The sequence below is a fragment of the Eurytemora carolleeae genome, unplaced genomic scaffold (genome assembly GCF_000591075.1).
Source record: "Eurytemora carolleeae unplaced genomic scaffold, Eaff_2.0 scaffold372, whole genome shotgun sequence".
NCBI classification, from domain to species: Eukaryota; Metazoa; Arthropoda; class Copepoda; order Calanoida; family Temoridae; genus Eurytemora; species Eurytemora carolleeae.
Genome location: NW_019396349.1, coordinates 52,444 through 72,424, shown reverse-complemented (window position 1 = coordinate 72,424; position 19,981 = coordinate 52,444). Strand labels below are relative to the sequence as shown.

Sequence of the window (19,981 nt, the reverse complement as noted above, 5' to 3'; positions counted from 1 at the left end):
GCTATGTGGGATGGGCTTGACCTCTCTACTTCAATTTCTCGTACTTCTACTTCTTTAATCATAGTATAGGCTAACCCTCGAGACCTCTGGAACAGGTTTACCTCTTCTCTTGTAGGATACTTCCACGCATCCATGCCTTCCTGGTACACCGCCAAGTACTCCAAGAGGGGGGCACCCTCAGGGATGTACGCTGACCTTGCACCTAGCTTAGGGTCCTGCAACCCGTTCACCATCACTCTTTTCAGGTACTTGTCCATACAGGATTCGTCTTGTTTCCTGCCCATGATGGGTTTGTAACCTACTATTTTGGCCATGATCTCTTCCTTATTAAACACCTTCTTGGTGCCCCAGGAGACCACCTGTGGCTGCCGAACCAGCAGGTCGCTGCTTCCTTGAGGAGCTGCTGACCTTGCCAGTTTTACTCTTTCTTCTACTACCCTTTTCATCTCCTCGGATCTCATTTCCGGTAAACTCTCCAGCTTCCTGTAATAATAATATTTAAGCATTTGTAAACATTTGTACAATATTTTGATGAAATATTTCATTCTAATTTGGTTAGTTAAATTGTTATGAACTTTTAACTGAACCCTTCCCCTTGGTTTTAATACTTTAAAACCCCAAGGATATACTCTTATTGCGGTATATGGACTACTCATGATTGAATAAAGCTTTGAAATGATCATTTGTGTTTATAAATAACTGATCAACTGAGAATAAAATACTAATGTCTCTTGGATTTCTTGATACTTGAGATAAGGTTGACTTTCCTTGAATTGAGATTTTTGAGACATACTCAATAGTAACCTTTCTGGGTATAACCTTTGTTACTCTCCCTAATTTCCACGTTACATCCTCTTTTGAGTGTCCTGAGTCGTTGAAGATGAACATGACGATATCTTCCTCCTTTGGTTGCACACCTGATATATCCCATTTGTCTGGTTTAACCATCAGCTCATGGATATTTTCCATAAACATTGAGTACCATACTTTATATATCTCTCTGTTCCTTTCTAGCATCCTACCTAGGTGGGGTGTTTTCTCTATGCTTATTCCTGCTCCTTCCAAACTTCTGTAGTTGTTTCTGCCTAACTTAAGTCTATTTGCTGAGATAATTTCATAACCTAGATTTGAAGCTGATGATGGTTTACCTCTTGCCAGGGGCATATCATCCAACGTTGATGCTATCCTTGCAAATACACTCTCCCATTGTAATGCTGTCAGTGGGTCCGTTGCCTTTACTCCTAGTCTTTGCAATGTTTCCCTTAACGACCTTATCTTCCGTTCCACTCTCCCTCTTTCCTCATGCGCTTTTGCATTCGAGACGTAAACTTTAATCCCTAAAGAGTCGTACACCCTCGCATCAACATCTCTCACACTGAATGTTGCATTCTCCAAGGTTTTCAGTTGAGAACCATTGTCTACATATAACTCATTTGGTACTCCATGCCTACTAGAATGCCTTTCTATCGCCTGGACTACATCGCTAGTCTCTATTCCTTCTAACGCTAATATGTTTGTTGCTCCTGAAAGAATGCAACAGAACACTAATGCATAAATCTTCGTCCTAGTCCTTGACCTTTTGTATGCTCTTCCTGCAAATCCATACGCTATATCTATCATTGAACAGTAGAAGGGGGGGGCTATAGTAGTCCTAGCTGCTGGGTGAGAGTCCATCTTAAGTTCCACTCTTGTTCTATCTAATCTTTTACATGTTATGCATCCTGCCTTGATCTTTCTCAGCAAGTCTCTCAGTCCTCCTACTACAAAGACCTCTTTGAATACCTCTCTTACTGTCCTTTCTATTCCTACGTGGGGGGTTGATTTGCAATGGATAGAAATTATCAGAGAGTACAATACTGGGGAGTCTTTCATCATTACTGGTAAGTAGGGTTTTAACTCGTGTTTATCTACAAATGGGTTCATGTCTAGATCTTTGAACTTAAATGGGTTTTCTTTTGCTATCCTGCTCTGGAAATACAATATACCTTCCTTCCAAGTAAACTTGCTTAACTCCTTAGGGCTTAGACTTGCCTCTACTCTCTTGGACTCAAATCTAAATAATATATCCTTTGATTCCTGGTGGTTCAGTCTTGGGTCTGCTCTCTCCTGGCTCGTGCATACCTTGCAGTCCTGATCTAGTTGTTCATGAAATGTCTCATGTTTTAACACATTTCTGAACTTTATTACTATATTTAATATCCTGAGGGTTTTTCTCCAGCCTAAACGCACTGGGTCTAATAAAAGGTCCTCCCAACCCCTCCCCGCTATGGCCGCGCAAAAACCCGGGTTTTCAAAGGCAAAATTAATCTCAACATTTTCATACTCAGGTAGATTAGGTTCAGAAAAACACTCAGTTAATATTTCTTCCTGGGATTTTTTATCCAATGATAACATTTCATACGAGGTTAAACCCATATCATTAAAATCAACCTTCATCCATGGTTCCCCTTCCTGCCAAGCAGAACCTATGGATACCTGATCTACCTTGATACTATGCCTTTTGGTGAGTAAGTCTGCTAAATTCCTTGTTCCATCCACGTGATACAGGGGAATTTGTTCCTTGTCTGTAGTCCATTGGATCATTCTCCTGATTGACTCCACCCTTGCAAAAATGAAAGCCCTTAGTTTCCTAGTTGTGTTGTGACACCATGATAAGGCTATTGTGGAGTCCGTGACATAGATGATCTCATCCACTCTGTCTCCTAGAGCCTTCTTGACCAGGAATGCAAGTTCAGTGGCTAGAAGTATTGCTGACAATTCATTCCTTGGGATAGTAAACTTCATCATCCTGGATTTGGCTGCTATCAATTTACACGACCATGCTCCGGATAACCTTTTCCGTCCTGCGTAAACAGCCGCTCCCCCTGCTGATTCTGCAGCGTCTGACAATACAATAAGCCTTATCTTTGAGGTTGACTCTTCATCTGTTGGGATCCCGCACCTTCTTGCCGTAAGATCTCCATAGGATAGGAACTCTACCAGTTTATCTTTCCAGATACCCTGCTGATCTTCTGGTAATGGTTTATCCCATTCTACCCCGTTTAACTCCGCTGCTTCCAGTTTTAGGTTCAGCTTGATCGGTTCCCATAGTCCTACTGGATCGAAAACTTCAGCAATCTTAGATATCACCTGTCTTCGGGTTATCTGAAGAGGTTGCAGTAATCTCTCAGCATCCTGAGTTGAAGATATCGGAAACTCGTTCGGTTTCTTTGCTCCTCTGACTTTCCTATTTAGGTTCAGCTCTGTAAACCCAAGTTTTAACACATCCTCCTTTGTTTCCCATTTGTATCCTAACAGCTTTGTGGACACCCCGTCTGTGGTTGCCTTCGGATCAGGATCCTCTCCGCTCCTGACAACATATTTTAAACTAAACCCTCCCTTCTCTAATATCTTTTCTACCTGTTGGACCTGGGTTTCTCTTGCCTCTTCCGTGTCCGCACCTGAGGGAATATCGTCGACGTATCTGTTGTTCAGGATGCAGTCGCTCCCTAGCGGGAACTCTTCTGCTGCAAACTTTGCCAGCCATTCCAGCGCGAAACCTGCTTGAGAACCTGTAGGTGTTACTCCATACCATGCTCTCACCATCAGCCACTTCTCCGGTACCATTTCTTGATCCAGGGAGTCGTGATACAGGAATAATGAGAAGGGGAGGGCCGACGGTTCTAATCTCAGTTGATTGTATAATTTAGATATGTCTGAAGCCCATGCAAACTTTTGGCTTAGACATCTTACTAAAATTGTAAATATATTTCCCATTGTATTCTCCCCCTTTGCTAAAGTTTGATTTAACCCTGTCATTGATGGATCTACTACTAAACGCATAGGGGTACTAATTGAACCTTCATTTTCTACAATATTCCATGGGTAATAATGAACAAATTCTGCCTTATTTATTATTTCCTGTATCCCTGGACTCATATCTGTGAGCTTCATCATGAAACCCTTCTCTACCAGGTCTGCATGGACTTTCCTCATCCCTTCCTTCAGTCTGGTTGGTTTCCTGCATTGAGCTCTGTACACGCTGCTGGCCTGCTTGTAGTTATCCGCTGCTCCATGTTTCTTTCTCAGTACTGGTATGGGATCCATCATAAATGGTAGTTTTACATGTACTTTTCTCTCTTCTAGGTTTACTGTTACACTCTTCTCAATTACTTCTTGCTCCCTACTTTCCTGAAGAGATATAGCATTCGTCCTGGGTGATTTTCTGCAGGTTACACATGCGGAGCATGTTGTACATCTGAATGAGATTAATCCTTCTGGGTTGTCCTGATCTAACAGCTCTCTCATACGGGCAATGGGACCTTGATCACCTTTGATCCTGCATACATGAGCTTCTAATCCTGTAGGGTTGGCTTGAGATAAATACTCCTCCGGTTCCTTCTCCGGGTTGCACCCTAGTTGCTCAAAATCTGTTCTGCTCAGTGGAGTCGGATATACACCAGCTCCTGTTCTCTTGTCTCCTACGATATGAAACGGTATTTGAGCCCCCTGCTGGATACTCTCCTGCCGGTTTTGTATGTGGAACACTGCATGAGAAACCTCCTCTCTTATGCCTCTATTCCCTCGCGTAAACGCTGCGTGCGGCCCCGCAAATATGATCCTTGATCCAAAAACATCTTTGAATGGGCTTCTGTAAACCCCCACCCCTGACTTTAATGTTTTGATTAGAACTGGAACTACGTTCGTGTTCTTAATCCCAATTAGCAACTTGACTTTTCCCCCTCCCACATACTCTGGTAATACCTCCCTCTCAGTGTTGCTTTTTAACTCCTCTAGATACTCATTTATAATTTCTTTAAGATCATATTTCCTAAATTCAGATGTAAGATCTTCCATTCCGATGCATTTAAGCTCATGGAATTTATTCTCCGTGTCTGGTCCTAGGCAGAACTTATAACTCCCGTACTCTGAGCAGACTGAACCTCCCCCCACTACTGTTATCCTGGTGGGTTTGTTCGAGTATCTCTCCAGCTTCTCCTCCTCCGCCACTGCCCCGCTAATTAAATGAGAGTTTGCCCCTGTATCAAAAAACGTTAAAACTTGGGAACCCCCTATTTGCAAAATTTGCATCATGTAATGAGCGTGTTGGTTTATTTCAGGTTCAATAAGCTCCAGACTTGGATAAACCCTTGTTCCTGATTGAGTGTCTATGCATGGTGTGTCCTGAGTCAAGGGTTTATCCTTATCTGAGCTCCCCCCCGGTTGTGGGTCATTTATAGGGGCTGCAGCATGGATTTGACGTGCAAAATTAGCAGATACCTTTAAATTGGACTCATTTATATCAGACGATATTTTTCCCAAATATTTATCCAAAGTCCTTTTAATATCAGTGTACTTTGCCCTGACCTCAGCATGTTTACGTTTCCGACACATTAAAATACTGAACGGGGCCCACCCATTAGCTGTTGCATACTCAACACAGCCTTGACACGTGATCACCTGATCAACAGTCTTGGTGAATTTACATTTACGTTCATTACATACTGACTTGGGTCGGAGACAAGCATAGCAAATTCTCCTGACCTTGGTGTTTTCCCATCTCTCTGTTGGGGTCATGCTTAACCATTCCTTGCATTCTGCCATCTCATGGTTATGGGAAGATAGGGGGCAAGGGAATCTCATTCCTGGAGGATACCATGGGGCTGGAGGAACATATGTGGCGGTATGGACTTCCTTGAGGTCATCTTCATCTGAGTTCCCCTCTTTCTCTGTGTTGGAGATGAATACGGACTTAGGTTTATTCCTCGATTTGTTGTCTACTCCTCTATAGGACGCAACAATATTCCTCTCCGTTGTACAATACTCCTTGATTACAGCGTACGTTGACTCTCCCTGGGGGTTATCCCAGTCCAGGTTCCTCTCCGTCATCTTCCTCTGCAGCTGGTCCTGATCCTGAAGGGGTAATAATTCAATAAGGCCTGAGATTGTATTCCTGCAATACATTACTGATGTTAAATGCACTATATTAATGTCGGGTAATTTTCCTAGTTTATCAATTCTGCCTATTGCAGATGCAATGGCTGCAAAATAAGCATATCTCTCCCCTTTATCTCCTGGGGTAATCGCTACTGGGTTCACTGGTCTAGGTTGGGATCTCAGCCTGGCTAATATGTCTCCTATAATTCTCTCTGGGCCCCCATAAGTCTTAATTAACCATTCCCTAATCCTTCCAAAGTTATCTGAGAAATCTGCAATACGCGACTTGATTTCTTCAGATAGGTGCTTAATTAGGAGGGACGCGCGCTGTTTTGATGTTCCCCACCCTAGCATCGCTAGATCTGCTTCTTCTATGAACTCAAATACTGTTTTCTCCGCCTTGTTATTAAAGATACCCAACCTGGAGATATCTCCCCTAGAGTCGCTAATCGCATGCGCTTCAGATCGCGCATAGATGCTTTCTACATTGACTACCCAATCGTCTGCTGCATCTAATACTAATCTTACATCTGAGCAAAAACCTTCGTCTGCGTCGGGGTACTTTATGTACTTCAGGAGGTCATCGCTACAGGTCTTAACATGTCTATTAATTTTCCCTGTATCTTCCTTGTTGCATTTCTTTATTAAGCCTACGTCAGAACCTATCGTTAGCCTAGTGCTGGTCAGTTGTCTAATTAACCTAACTGAGCGCTCTATATTGTTCCTGATAACTTCACATTCTCTAGATGTCTGTGCAGGGTCGGGGGGGTATGGAGTGGACGTGTGGATAGCCCTGGAAACATTCGAGGATAAAGGATTCCTTATAACCTGATCCCTAACTTCAACGACTAAGTCTCTAAGGTTTCCTACCGTCCTTTCGTCGGCTGACGACTGCTCCCGTAGCTCTACAATCTCCTTCCTAAGTTCTGGTAGTCCTAACTCCTCACAGTACCCTTCTACCCTACTCTTTATTGAGTCTTGGATTTGTCTTGTGACCTGAGTTGAACTGTTATCTTGCTGCAATAATGCTACCTTCTGCTTAACCGGGGCAATTTTTTGATGTACATAAGACTTAAGGTTCCTATCTATAAGATCAATCCTGGTTTCCACACTTGTCAACCTTGTCTCAGACTCGCTCTGCGTGGCCTGCACTCGTTGAAGGGACTCCTGCATCTCATTAACTTGTGTTGACATTAGATTCACCTTCGTCTCCATATACTTAAGCCTTCCATCTATGACTGATAGTTGGGATTCCTGCTCTCGCGACTTATCTTGTGTTCTACTACCTACACTGAGACTCTGTGCTCTTGTTCGTTGGTCTTCCTCCCCTACAGATAATGTAGTACTAGCCTGCCTTATAGTGTTTATGATCTGTGAGATGGCATCGTCTCTGGCACTCCTATTTTCTTCTCCTACCCTCTCATCCTGTCCGGTCGGCTCTGATTGGTTTTTTTCCGGCTCAGGCTCAATGGGTTCGGAACTACCTACGTGGAGACTTATGGACCCCTCTTCTGGGATCTCATCCTCTGCGAACACTTCGTCTTCCGTTCGGTCTCTACTCTGTGGGTCGCCTATAGGTCCGTCTTGTTCACCTCGCTCCGCACGTTTTTCAGCTAGTCTCTTAAGATTATCTAACCTTGTGCTTAACCCCTCTATCTCTCTTATGATCTTCATGTCAGCCCCCCTTAGTAATGCTTCCTTTGCTATCACCTTCCTCCTAGCTTGCAGTTGATCATAATTTACGTACAGTGCCTTACTAATCCTATGCGGGGGGGTCTCTACCGCCCATGTGGCCCACCCTTCAATGTCAGTTTTAAGGTACTCTACTCTTTGCAGTGTCCTTGCTAACTTATTAGACATGGTATCCGATTGTCTAGCTTGTAACCTTGTGCCCAACCCTTGACCCATTGGTGATTCAAGAAGATTTTCTCTTAAGTACGCTAAATCAGGGTTTGAAGTGCATCTATTTAAATTAAATTCCGACATTAAACCTGGGGATGACGGTGTAGCAGGTGGGTCTCCCGTTGATGACGCACTTCCTCTCTCCTGGTCGGATTCCGATCTCGACCTTCTCTGTCGTGGGCTCCTCCTCTCTTCCATTGTGATGTTGGCAGGTTCTGGCTAAATACCCTTAACAGCCCTGTGCTGGGCAACCTATATAGTCTTAAACCGAATTTGTTAGAATAAATTACATCTCCCTGGATCGTAAGTTCTGAATTCCTGAGATGAAATTTATTTTCACATCACCCTCTTCTTTGTATGAAATGTGAGGGGGGGGGGGGGGGAAACAAAAAGGGATTATACTATAAAAATTCTGTGAACTTTTTAGACTTCTGATTGCGAGTTATTATCTCGTAATGCAGCTTACATCAATCATGGATATACCCTGTGTATTCCTAGATTGTATCTCAGTTTTATGTACTCACATTGGACGGGTATAGGAGAAATACTGTGGGTTAGAGGATAATTAAACCGCTGATTCCGAATAGTTAGTTCGTAATGCAGCTCAAAACAATCATGGATATACCCTTTGTATTCCTAGATTGCGTCTCAGCTTTAATCAAATCGGGTACAAAGGATTGAGGTGGGGGGGGGNGTAGACTTTATCCAATGCATCTCATAAATAAAAAAGAACTTGGTTTGGACGAGATTACTATGGTTTCGAATCTATAAAATAAATACTTATCATCCCTTTATGCTATGGTTTCGGAGAATCAATCCCGAATTTCTCCTTATAAAACAATTATACAGTTAGTAAAATATCCATTGCATACCAGAAAAAGGAAGAACTGATCAAAAATGATTTTCTGTCTTCTTCTATGTTCTCTTCTAGCCCACGGAGTTCCTGTTATCAAAGTTGAACTAAATAGTAGGATTCCTGACAACTCAATCCAACCTTACAGGAACATTTCAAACTTAAATATATGAATAATTTAATCAAAAAGTGAATTGAATATGGTGGGGGGGGGCGGGGGTATTTGCTAGTCTAATTAATTTAATGAGATTGGTTTGTTGCTAGTGAGTGGGTTTGGGGAGAGTTGAAGAATGGTTTGGTTTATATTGCTCCGGGATACAAATATCATACACAGGTAAACCCTTTCTTATTACTATTATTGAGTATTTGAAAGCTAATTTCATTTTAAAACTAGTTTGAGAACCCAGCATTGCCCAGGGTACTTATAGTTACCCACGCTTGGTCGTAAATTACGATTTTAGCTATTTTTCCCTATAAAAGTAGACCCACTCAACGAAGAATATCAAAAGTAAGCTAAGAACATTTCCATGGGTCTCCCGAGTTCCCAAATCAAAATTTGACACCAATCAGTCAATGGGTTTATGAGTTATGATCGGACATCCAATCAAACAAACAGAGATAACATGACTTTTTAATTAGAGAAGATATTTACATTTAATGACATGTTTTAAAAAGATTTGAAGATTTTGTATCAAAGAAGAAACATCGCTTTCTGTTCATGGATGAAGTATTCCCATAATGTGAAAATCACGAAGCAGAAGAATAAACCCTCCTTTTTCCATCCCCCCCCCAAACACTTTTTTGTCAATACTTTGTTCCTAATAAAGTCAATTAACTAGCGGCGAATTAAATATATTTCTGTAATATTATAAATACATGGCTCCTTGCCAATAAAGATTGTTAGAAAATGTCGAATTTATTAAATATAAATAAAATTACAAATATGGTTCCGTTAACAGCGGGGAGACTACTTTACTGTCTTTTGGGAATATATACTAGTCAGATGTTGGACATTAAAAAATAAACATTAATTAAATTACTTTAATCATTAATGGTCTCATAAAGACTCTCTAATGAGGGATCAAAGCATTATTAATAAAAAGTAATTTAGCTATTTGAAAACAAAAAGAGTTTTTGGCCAAATTTCAGTTTTTTTAAAGAAAATGTTTTTAAAAAGTCTGTGAGGAGTTGTGAAGGTTCTAATTTTCTGATCCCTATATCTTTGAAACCTAATATTTCAACCTTAGATTATTTTATCCTACAGACTTATAGATTACAATATCTAAGGTCTAAGATATTGGGTTACAAAGATAAAGGGATTAGAAAATAAAAGTCAAAAACTCAATTCTGCTTGCTGAACATTTTTTATCTAAGAACAATGTCTGACTAAAAGTAAAGTTAAGAAATGTATGGTGTGAAGGTTAACAGTTCTCTCAGATGGTGTAATTTAGTGTGACCACCCAAATAGGGGCATGTACGATTCTCAACGCTAAACTTTAAGCTTTTATCTGATCAATAATGTGAAATAAATCGTTGTTTTTCTAGTTTTAAAAGTGTAAAATTCTTACATTTTTCTCATTTTGTTTCTGTACCAAGAAAACTACAAGTCACCTATAGAGGAACTACAATTGAAAGTAACCCATTGAAAGGGAAATTATGGATATCTCGTTAATTTTTGTTTGGACAAAGCTTTGCTGGTACCATTGTGAATCGAAAGTGACACTTTATACATGGAGGGTCAACTGAAATTACGCCTATAGTCTCTTTAACCAGGATGTAGACGAGTACAGTCCCTTTCACCAGGATGTAGACGAGTACAGTCCCTTTAACCAGGATGTAGACGAGTTGAAGGATAATATCAACTACCATTTACAAGGTAAACTTACATTTTAAAAAATATCTATAATTGTATCTCATTTATTAAGCTTCATCACATTTATGATATTTAATTTTTAGAAACCAAATTGCAACAGAATAAAAAGAACATCTCTCTGAGAAATGATGTTGATGCTAAATTAACCCAGAAAGGTTCCGGAAATGAAAAGATCATTTTGGATACTAAACCTATAAATTCTATGAAGAAAGATAAAGCTATGAATCAGAAAATAGAAGAAAATGAAATTCAATATTCATCAAAACAAGAAAATCCTGAACTCAAAGTTTTGGAGAAAAAATTTGCAGACAACGATTTAAAACAAGAAAAAATAGATAATAAAGAAATAGAAAAAAAAGAAAAAGATCTAGTCAATGAAGATGAGGAACTAGAAAAAGATGAGGACGAGAACGAAATTGAAGATGAAGATCTTGTCAAAGAGGAAGAAAAAGAAAAAGATCTAGTCAATGAAAATGAGGAAAGAGAAAAAGATGAGGAGGAGAACAAACTTGCAGATGAAGATCTTGTCAAAGCGCAAGCTGATCTGGAGGTAGAGCGAAAAGATCAAGGGATGGAACAAAAAAATCAAGAGATGGAACAAAAAGATCAAGTTATGGATCAAGAAGATCAAGAGGTGGAACAAGAAGATCTAAAGATGGAATTTCAAGATCAAGATATGGAACAGGAAGATCTAAAGATGAAACCTGAAGATCAATATATGGAACAAGAAGACCAAGAGATGGACCATGAAGATCAAGAGATACAACAAAATGACCAAGGTTTGGAGTATATAAGCCAAGAAAACATACAAGAAAGTCTGAATATAGAAGAAGAAGATGATCTAGAAATAGAAGAAGTAGATCTAGATATAGATGAAGAAGATCTAAAAATAGAAGAAGAAGATCTAGAAATAGAAGAAGAAGATTTAGAAACAGAAGAAGAAGAAATAGAAACAGAAGAAGAAGATCTAGAAAATGAAGAAGAAGATCTAGAAACAGAAAAAGAAGATCTAGAAATAGAAGAAGAAGATCTTAAAATAGAAGGAGAACATCTGGAAATAGAAGTAGAAGATTTAGAAACAGAAGAAGAAGATCTAGAAATAGAAGTAGAAGATCTAGAAACAGAAGAAGAAGATCTAGAAATAGAAGAAGAAGATCTAAAAATAGAAGAAGAAGATCTAGAAACAGAAAAAGAAGATCTAGAAATAAAAGAAGAAGATCTAGAAATTGAAGAAGAAGATCCAGAAAAAGAAGATCTAGAAATTGAAGAAGAAGATCTAGAAATAGAACAAAAAGATCCAGAAATAGAACAAGAAGATCCAGAAATGGTGTACGAAGATCTAGAAACCGGATATGAAGATCCAGAAACCGGATATGAAGATAAAGCTGAAGAACAAGAAGATAAAGATGTCAAGGATGCTGTTGATTCTGTAATACATGTCATGGTAGCTTATGACAATATAGAGCATGTCAAGGAAGCTAATGACGAAGAAGAGCATGTCAAGAAAGCTAATGACGTAGAAGTGTATGTCATGAAACTATTTGCTGGTGAAGAGCATGTCAAGGAAGTTAATATTGAAGAAGGGCATGTCAAGGATGCTAATAACGAAGAAGGGCATGTCAAAGAAGCTAATGATGAAGAAGAGCATGCCCAGGAAGCTAATGACGAAGAAGAGCATGCCCAGGAAGCTAATAATGAAGAAGGATATTTCAAAGAAGCTAATGACGAAGAAGAGCATGCCCAGGAAGCTAATGACGAAGAAGAGCATGCCCAGGAAGCTAATAATGAAGAAGGGCATGTCAAAGAAGCTAATGCCGAAGAAGAGCATGCCCAGGAAGCTAATGACGATGGAGAGCATGTCCAGGAAGCTGATGACAAAGAAGCCCATGTTAAGGAAGCCAATGGCGGCGAAGAGCATGTCCAGGAAGCTAATGACGAAGAAGCCCATGCCCAGGAAGCTAATGACGAAGAAGAACATGTCCAGGAAGCAAATGACGAAGATGAGCATGACCAGGAAGCTAGTGAAGAAGAAGAAGAACATGTCCAGGAAGCAAAGAATGATGAGGAACATGCCCAGGAAGCTAATGATGAAGAAGAGCATGACCAGGAAGCTAATGACAAAGAAGATCATGTCCAAGAAGTAAAGAACCATGGAGAGCATGCCCAGAAAGTTAATGACGAAGAAGAACATGTAAAAGAAGCTAATGACGAAAAAGAAAATGTCAAGGAAGTTAATGACGAAGAAGAGCGTGTCAAGGAAGCTAATGATGAAGAAAAGCATGCCCAGGAAGCTAATGACGAAGAAGAGCATGTCAAGGAAGCAAATGACGACGAAGAAAATGTAAAGGTAGCTAATGACGAAGAAGAACATGTAAAGGAAGCTAATAACGAAGAAAAACATGTAAAGGAAGCTAATGACGAAGAAGAAAATGTCAAGGAAGCTAATAACGAAGACAAGCATGTCAAGGAAGCTAATGACGAAGAAGAGTATGTCAAGGAAGCTAATTACGATGATGAGTATGTCCAGGAAGCTTTTGTTGATGAAGAGCATGTAAAGGATGTTAATGTTGAAGGAGAGCATGTCCAGGAAGCTAATGGAGAAGAAAAAGAGACAAAGGAAAAAAATAAAACAATGATAAATGAGGAAATGAAGACAAGGAAAGATGAAAAAAGAATGGAAGAGATGTTTAATAATAAAACCGATATGATTTCGCCTCAGGAAAAGGAATTTCTAAAATATAAAATGTTAAAATTTTTTATTAAACTTTTCCGCAAAAGAAAGGTTTAAGTGTGTTTGAAGGAAGCAGTGTAGGATTTTTTGTGGGGGGTGGATAATGTGATCGGCTTGTATCAATTATTTAACAAATAGTCTTAATAATACCTGTAATTTTCCTCCTTAATTTTTCACATTTTCTGTTTCTGCAGTCTTCATGATGAGCAGGGAATATTGATAAACATATATTTACATCCTGATGTTGTAAACTTTCTATATTTTAAACTTAGACTTTGTATTTGATCTAATAACATTTTTGTTTTCAAATCGAAGGTCTTCAATATCGGGTTAAAAATATATGGTAGTTAGAAAATCAAAGTTAGTGTCAATAACTTAATTCCTTTGCCTTATAGCTAAAAAAAAATTTCAGTAGGAATTTCATATAATCCTTAAAAACAGAGGCCCCTAACCTTTCAATAAATTGGTAAGATTCAGCCTTAAAGTTATTTATTAGGGACAATTCGTAACAAAGTATTTTACAAAAGAATTCTCGGTTCCACTTCGGGTAATTTACTAGATCCATGCAAACTGAGATTGGGGGAATAAAAACTCTTTGTTTAGTAATGGGTCGATCCAGTGCCCGCCATCTTGACCAAATAACTCAACAATCTCTTTTAAAGGGAATGTTTACGAAAAATTAAAGAGGTCGGGAATGGTTTAATATTTGTACATATTTAAACTAGAAATTAGGTTTTTTAATCCTGCCAGGTCATAAAATTTAGGTCTGGGGATTTGGCATCAGAGGCCATTATTAAAAACTCAAACTTGATTACAAGAATGTAGATATTAAAAATGATCGTTTATATTTTGGTCCAAAGCCTCTTGCAACCACTACGGGTATAAAAATGCATTTTCATAGAAAGATAGAAAACTAGTTTTTTCCAAGGAATCCAATGAATCAAAGATATTTTCCAATATAGATACATATATATATAAATATAAATATATATATTTTCCCAAACTGTTTAAACACAGAAATATATATGTGTAAACACTGCATAGTATATATTGTATACATTGTATACAGATACTTAGGAACCAACAACTCAATAGGATCACATGTACTTATACCATACAGAGCTACAGTATAAACATTATTTACAGTTGGAAAAAAGTGTGCTCCTGGTTTGAGAAAACCAAGAAACTAAAATGTCATATTTCTTTTTAAAACAAGTTAACAACCCCAAAAAGCTGATGTTGTGCGGTTATTGATGCTTCATGAAGAAAACAATTGGCAAAAATTTGTTAAAGAGACCGTTAGCGTAATTTTATTTGGCTCTTCATTAAAAGATGACAATGCCCGATTTACAACGGTAGACTTGAATACTTAATCTGATTTTTTTCAAATATTCCAAACCTAAAGTTTCAGTTTCAGCTTAAATCACGCAGTTTAAAGTTTTAGCTTATATCATGTAGTTTAAAGTTTCAGCTTATATCACGCAGTTTAAAGTTTCAGTTTATATCACGTAGTTTAAAGTTTCAGCTTAGATCACGCAGTTTAAAGTTTCAGCTTAGATCACGTAGTTTAAAGTTTCAGCTTAGATCACGTAGATTAAAGTTTCAGCTTTGATCACGCAGATTTAACAGTTCGGTCCATTTTTCACACAGCTGTAACTTTAGATCACAATTTTAACTATTAAACAAAAAATTTGAATTTTCTTCTTAAATATTTTTTGTAAAATTTAGTAGATTCAAGGTTTGCGGTTCACTAAAGGTTTTACTTTAGTTTACAGTAATTTTGCCAGCCTGTATGTGTCCTATAGAATAGATTTAATAATCCGTCTTTTTCAAGTTTCCAACTATTAAAATATAGAAGTTGTTGAGCAAATTCCTTTAACTTGAACAGTTTGGAGTTCGGTTCCCAGGTTCAGATGATAATCCTGTTCTCCGGGACCTGGTTAGACTAATCGCCAGGATCGGAGCTAAATCATCAACTCAGCTTAAAACCTTCCTTCTTCAAGGAAACTCAAACAATTTCCCTGTTATTCTAAACTTTTTAGAGAAGAACGGACAGATAGATCTGGACCAACTTATAGCGGAGAATAATTTAAAGAAAGAGAAAAAAGGTAGAAATATTTACAGAGTATGGTCTTTTTTGTATTTTGGGGTGAACAAAAACATAAAATTTCTTTAAATTAGACGTCTGCAGGTTCTGTAGTCTCTTAAAATACTCGAGAAAGAAAACAAATTCACAAACTGTTTTTAGAATCAAAATTTTGTTGAAATGTTTTTAATACCATTTAAAGAAGCTTTTGCCACAAACTAAGATTGTCTAATCCTTATATCTTTGCAATCGGATGGTGTAAAACTTTGATATTTAGAATTCAGATTATTTGATCGAACAGAATTCATAGTTAGCAATATTTAAAGTCTATTACGTTAGGTAATAAAGATAAAGGGATTAGACAATCAGAGTTTGTGGCAAATAATCAATTTCTTTTTACTTTTTATAAAACCAGTTTATATCTCGTCATTGTTATCTAGTTAATGGTTAAAAAGTTGTATCCGGTATCATATCTTGCATCACTTGAAAACACTCTTCGAATGAGTGTTTATCATAACTCTCTCAGATATATTCTTTGTCTTGTCAATATCTGACATTTATTAAAACTATGAGGACATTTTCTCTTTTGAATTATTAAACTTTTATTTACTTTTTTCATTTTTAATATTTTTGGTTTGAAAAAAGTGCGGTTTTGGAACACCCTTTTAGTTGTGACTAAATATTTTTATTGTTTAGAAAGAGATGAGAAATTTTCAAGAAAAAAGATAATTTTTAAAAATCAAGAAGAAATCCTAGAGTCAATTATTGATCAGAACATACATATCAAAGATCAAGATATACTTACCGAAGATCAAGGGATAATTATTGAAGATCAAGAGATGATTACCGAAGATCAAGAAATAATTACTAAAGATCAGAATATGATTACTGAAGATCACGGGATGATTATTGGAGATGATAAGATATTGAGGAAAGATCAGGATCTGGTCAGGCAAGAGCAAAGTACACTTTTTCAGAAGAATTCCCGGAAAACCGACTCAGATTCCTCATTAGAATATATAGGGATATACCTGGAACCAGAGACAATTCCTGGAGTATCCCAGGAACCAGAGACAATACCTGGAGTATCCCTGGAACCAGAGACAATACCTGGAGTATCCCTGGAACAAGAGACAATACCTGGAGTATCCCTGGAACCAGAGACAATACCTGGAGTATCCCTGGAACCAGAAACAATATCAGGAGTATCCCTGGAACCAGAGACAATACCAGGAGTATACCTGGAACCAGAGACAATACCTGGAGTATCCCAGGAACCAGAGACACTACCTGGAGTATCCCTGGAACCAGAGACAATACCTGGAGTATCCCCGGAATCAGAGACAATACCTCGAGTCTCCCTTGAACCAGAAACAATACCTGGAGTGTCCATGAAACCAGAGACAATACCTGGAGTTTCCCTGGAACCAGAGACAATACCTGGAGTATCCCTGGAACCAGAGACAATACCAGGAGTATATCTGGAACCAGAGACAATACCTGGAGTATCCCAGGAACCAGAGACAATACCTGGAGTATCCCTGGAACCTGGAGTAAACCAAAAATATAATCAACCGAAGAATAAGTTTGATGGGACGAAGAACCCTGAGTGGGGGAGAAGTACTCTCCGTCCTGATCTATGTTTGTATATGGTAGGATGGAAACCTAGAGTTGCAAAATGTAAATAAATCTTCTCCCACAATCAAACCTTGTTATACATTAAGAGTAAGATTTAATAATTCCTATTTTATCTAGATAGATAGTTTTTTTTTACTTCAAACTCTCATTTATACATTATTCTGAACTATTTTGCGATGTAAATTTTGAGTTGGAATTATTGCGAGGACGCAAGGTTTTGGAATTTTTTTGAAACTAACATTATTTTGATCTCTGTTAAGCCTTCCTCTGAGAAAATTGGTTTAGAAAGAGCTCTCTTATTAACAAATTCTCTTTGTATTTACTGAAACCTGTGAAATCTCTAAAACTTAGCTTATCAATTTTAAACAGATATTTTGAGATGTAATAAGTTTACATAGTTTGCGATATAATTAAGCCTTTCAACTTAATCCGGAGATAAGAACTTTTGAATGAACGTAACTGATTTAAATTGATTAAAATAAATTCAAGGGATTCTCAATTCTGACAAGAAGTTACGCCGTTCTTTTAAATTACGGAGATATGACCATTGACCAATCAGAGCGTGTTAAATAACCGATTATCAATTACTGGAACTGATTATATCTGATTATAACTGATTATATCATTCGAATCAATTAAAATCTTTGCATCCATTTAAAAGTTCCCCTCTGTAGGATATTGTATTGAGGAACTTAAGTTGTTTCGATTTCAAACTGAATCGAATGCTCTTTAAAACACATCCTGAAAAGCTTTGCCTGATCAAGTATAAATCATATATGCATGTTTTTGTTTCTTTTAACTGTTTATTTTTATTTGTGGTTTTTCTGAAAGATTGACTTGCGCATTCTTTTCTTTTAAGAAGCAACCATCCGAATTAAACATTTTTAGAGTCAGGAAAACGACAGTATCTTCCGCATTTTTGATCAGAGGTACCGTTGTAAATCTGACACTGCCATCTTTGCATGGAGGGTCACTTGAACTTTTGCATACAGTCCCTTTAAAGGAACTATAAAGGAAATAATGAATATCTTTATGTTAAATTATATATTTTACACAAATCAAAGTTTTTGATACAGCAGTTTCTCAAGGTTTTCTTTGTTTAGCAGAAATATGAAGGTATTCTGGTTTTGAGATATCGTAACTAACCTTAAACTGGGCTTCAAAAATTTAAACTAGTGGTTCGAAGGTCAGGCAAAAAGGCCGATCTCAATGCTTAATTTTATAATTGTGTACATTTTTATGGTTTTCCCCCTTTGAAACCCGCCCCCTTCCCTTCCACCGCCTGCCTTATATTGTGTAATTTGAGGGATTTATTGCAATTTTTAAGGTTTCAACACTTCTCAAGGTTGGTAAAGAACATACTTATAGTTCAGTTATGGATTTTAGAATAAGAAATATTTTGAAATCTGCATTCTTACATGTTTTACTATTCAACAAGAAATCATTTATGTTTTAATTAAAAAGTTCATGGAATATCTAAGGTTTACACCATCAGGTTGCAGATAGGAAATAAACAATTAGAGTTTGTGATGAATTTTTTAGCTAGTACCTTTCATATATATTTGTCTAAATATTTTAGCTTGATAAGACGAATGAGAACATTCCTGAAACTGGAATTCTTATTTTTTTTAAATTTGAGAAAAACATTTGAACTCATATTTCGAATTAAAATTCCCAAAGTTGTAAGTTGTGAGCATATCGTTTGAACAAAGTGTGAACGATGTGAAAAGAAAGTCCGCTTGAGAAAATATAGAATTGTTAGTTTCGAGAACTGGGCTTAGCTCCGTCTCCGTTCCTCTCTCCGAACCCGGATATTTCTCCGCTGGATTCAACCCTGCACTCTGTTCGGAGAAGGTTTGCTTCGAGTGTCATAGAGTATAAGGAGTATCTGAGCTAAACCTTGATGTATACTCATAATACTGGATTTACAGGTGAATGCAGTGTTCCTCATAAACCAGAAAATATAAAGGGATTGTTCACATATTTGAAAGTATTCAATAAACCAGAATATATAAAGGGATTGTTCACATATTTGAAAGTATTCAATAAACCAGAATGTATAAAGGGATTGTTCACATATTTGAAAGTATTCAATAAACCCAAAAGCTTGGAATTAAGAATATATCTGAACCTTACAAACGAACCATCAGACGGAACGTGAATTATTGACTCTTTTTGTAAAAAAATACTTAATCAATCAATAAATACCTTTTTTTGTTTGTTAAAATGATAACTGCTTATTAATAAGGCCTTGTTTTTAAAATCAGACATGATCCAGAAAATACTTATATAATTTTCCATGTTTTTATGTTCTTCTCTGTGTTTTTATAAAGGTTAGTCACTAAATAAGACTTCAAAGAGGACTGCATAGATTTAAATCAACATTTTTCTACAAACCTTTGGTTCCTTGCAACTCTTACTTTATTTGCTAAATCTAGACAAATGACCAAATTCAACCTTGAGATCGTTATATTTAAGGAGTTTAGGATCGTCCTTTAGATCGTTATATTTAAGGAGTTTATGATCGTCCTTTAGATCGTTATATTTAAGGAGTTTAGGATCGTCCTTGAGATCGTTATATTTAAGGAGTTTAGGATCGTCCTTTAGATCGTTATATTTAAGGAGTTTAGGATCGTCCTTTAGATCGTTATATTTAAGAAGTTTAAGATCGTCCTTTAGTTCGTTATATTTAAGAAGTTTAAGATCGTCCTTTAGATCGTTATATTTAAGGACTTTAGGATCTTCCTTTAGATCGTTATATTTAAGGAGTTTAGGATCGTCCTTTAGATCGTTATATTTAAGGAGTTTAGGATCGTCCTTTAGTTCGTTATATTTAAGGACTTTAGGATCGTCCTTTAGATCGTTATATTTAAGGAGTTTAGGATCGTCCTTTAGATCGTCATATCTAAGGAGTTTAGGATTGTCCTGTAGATCGTCATATTTAAGGAGTTAATGATCGCCCTTTAGATCGTTATATTTAAG

At 37.4% G+C, this 19,981-nt stretch overlaps 3 protein-coding genes across 7 annotated transcripts in view; 2 read left to right on the top strand and 1 right to left on the bottom strand.

Annotated features, from left to right (window-relative positions):
* Positions 1-12,072, bottom strand: part of LOC111701477 (protein piccolo) — a 30,006-nt gene extending 17,934 nt beyond the window's left edge. Inside the window, exons 1-2 of the mRNA XM_023472773.1 lie at positions 12,061-12,072; positions 102-106 (exon numbers count right to left, since the gene is read on the bottom strand). The gene's annotated coding sequence lies outside the window, so the exon portion shown is untranslated. The remainder of the gene's footprint in view (positions 1-101; positions 107-12,060) is intronic.
* Positions 8,617-18,896, top strand: LOC111701472 (trichohyalin). The gene is made up of 8 exons (XM_023472761.1): positions 8,617-8,666; positions 8,936-9,005; positions 10,445-10,547; positions 10,628-11,473; positions 11,516-13,326; positions 15,164-15,383; positions 16,058-17,013; positions 18,762-18,896. The coding sequence occupies exons 1-8, from the start codon at positions 8,617-8,619 to the stop codon at positions 18,894-18,896; spliced, it is 4,191 nt and encodes a 1,396-aa protein (XP_023328529.1).
* LOC111701475 (band 7 protein AGAP004871) overlaps positions 18,796-19,981 on the top strand; it is a 46,491-nt gene continuing 45,305 nt past the window's right edge. For 3 of the 5 annotated variants that reach the window (XM_023472769.1, XM_023472770.1, XM_023472768.1), the window contains exon 1: positions 18,797-18,930. The gene's annotated coding sequence lies outside the window, so the exon portion shown is untranslated. Of the gene's footprint in view, positions 18,931-19,981 lie in introns of all 5 variants that reach the window. The other 2 variants (XM_023472771.1, XM_023472772.1) reach the window with 1 other exon arrangement.

Coding starts and splice junctions, on each gene's coding strand:
- LOC111701472 (XM_023472761.1), top strand. CDS start 8,617: ATGGTTTCGGAGAATCAATCCCGAATTTCTCCTTATAAAACAATTATA. Junction 10,548..10,627: donor TATCAACTACCATTTACAAG/GTAAACTTACAT, acceptor TTTAATTTTTAG/AAACCAAATTGCAACAGAAT. Junction 13,327..15,163: donor AACTTTTCCGCAAAAGAAAG/GTTTAAGTGTGT, acceptor TAACTTGAACAG/TTTGGAGTTCGGTTCCCAGG.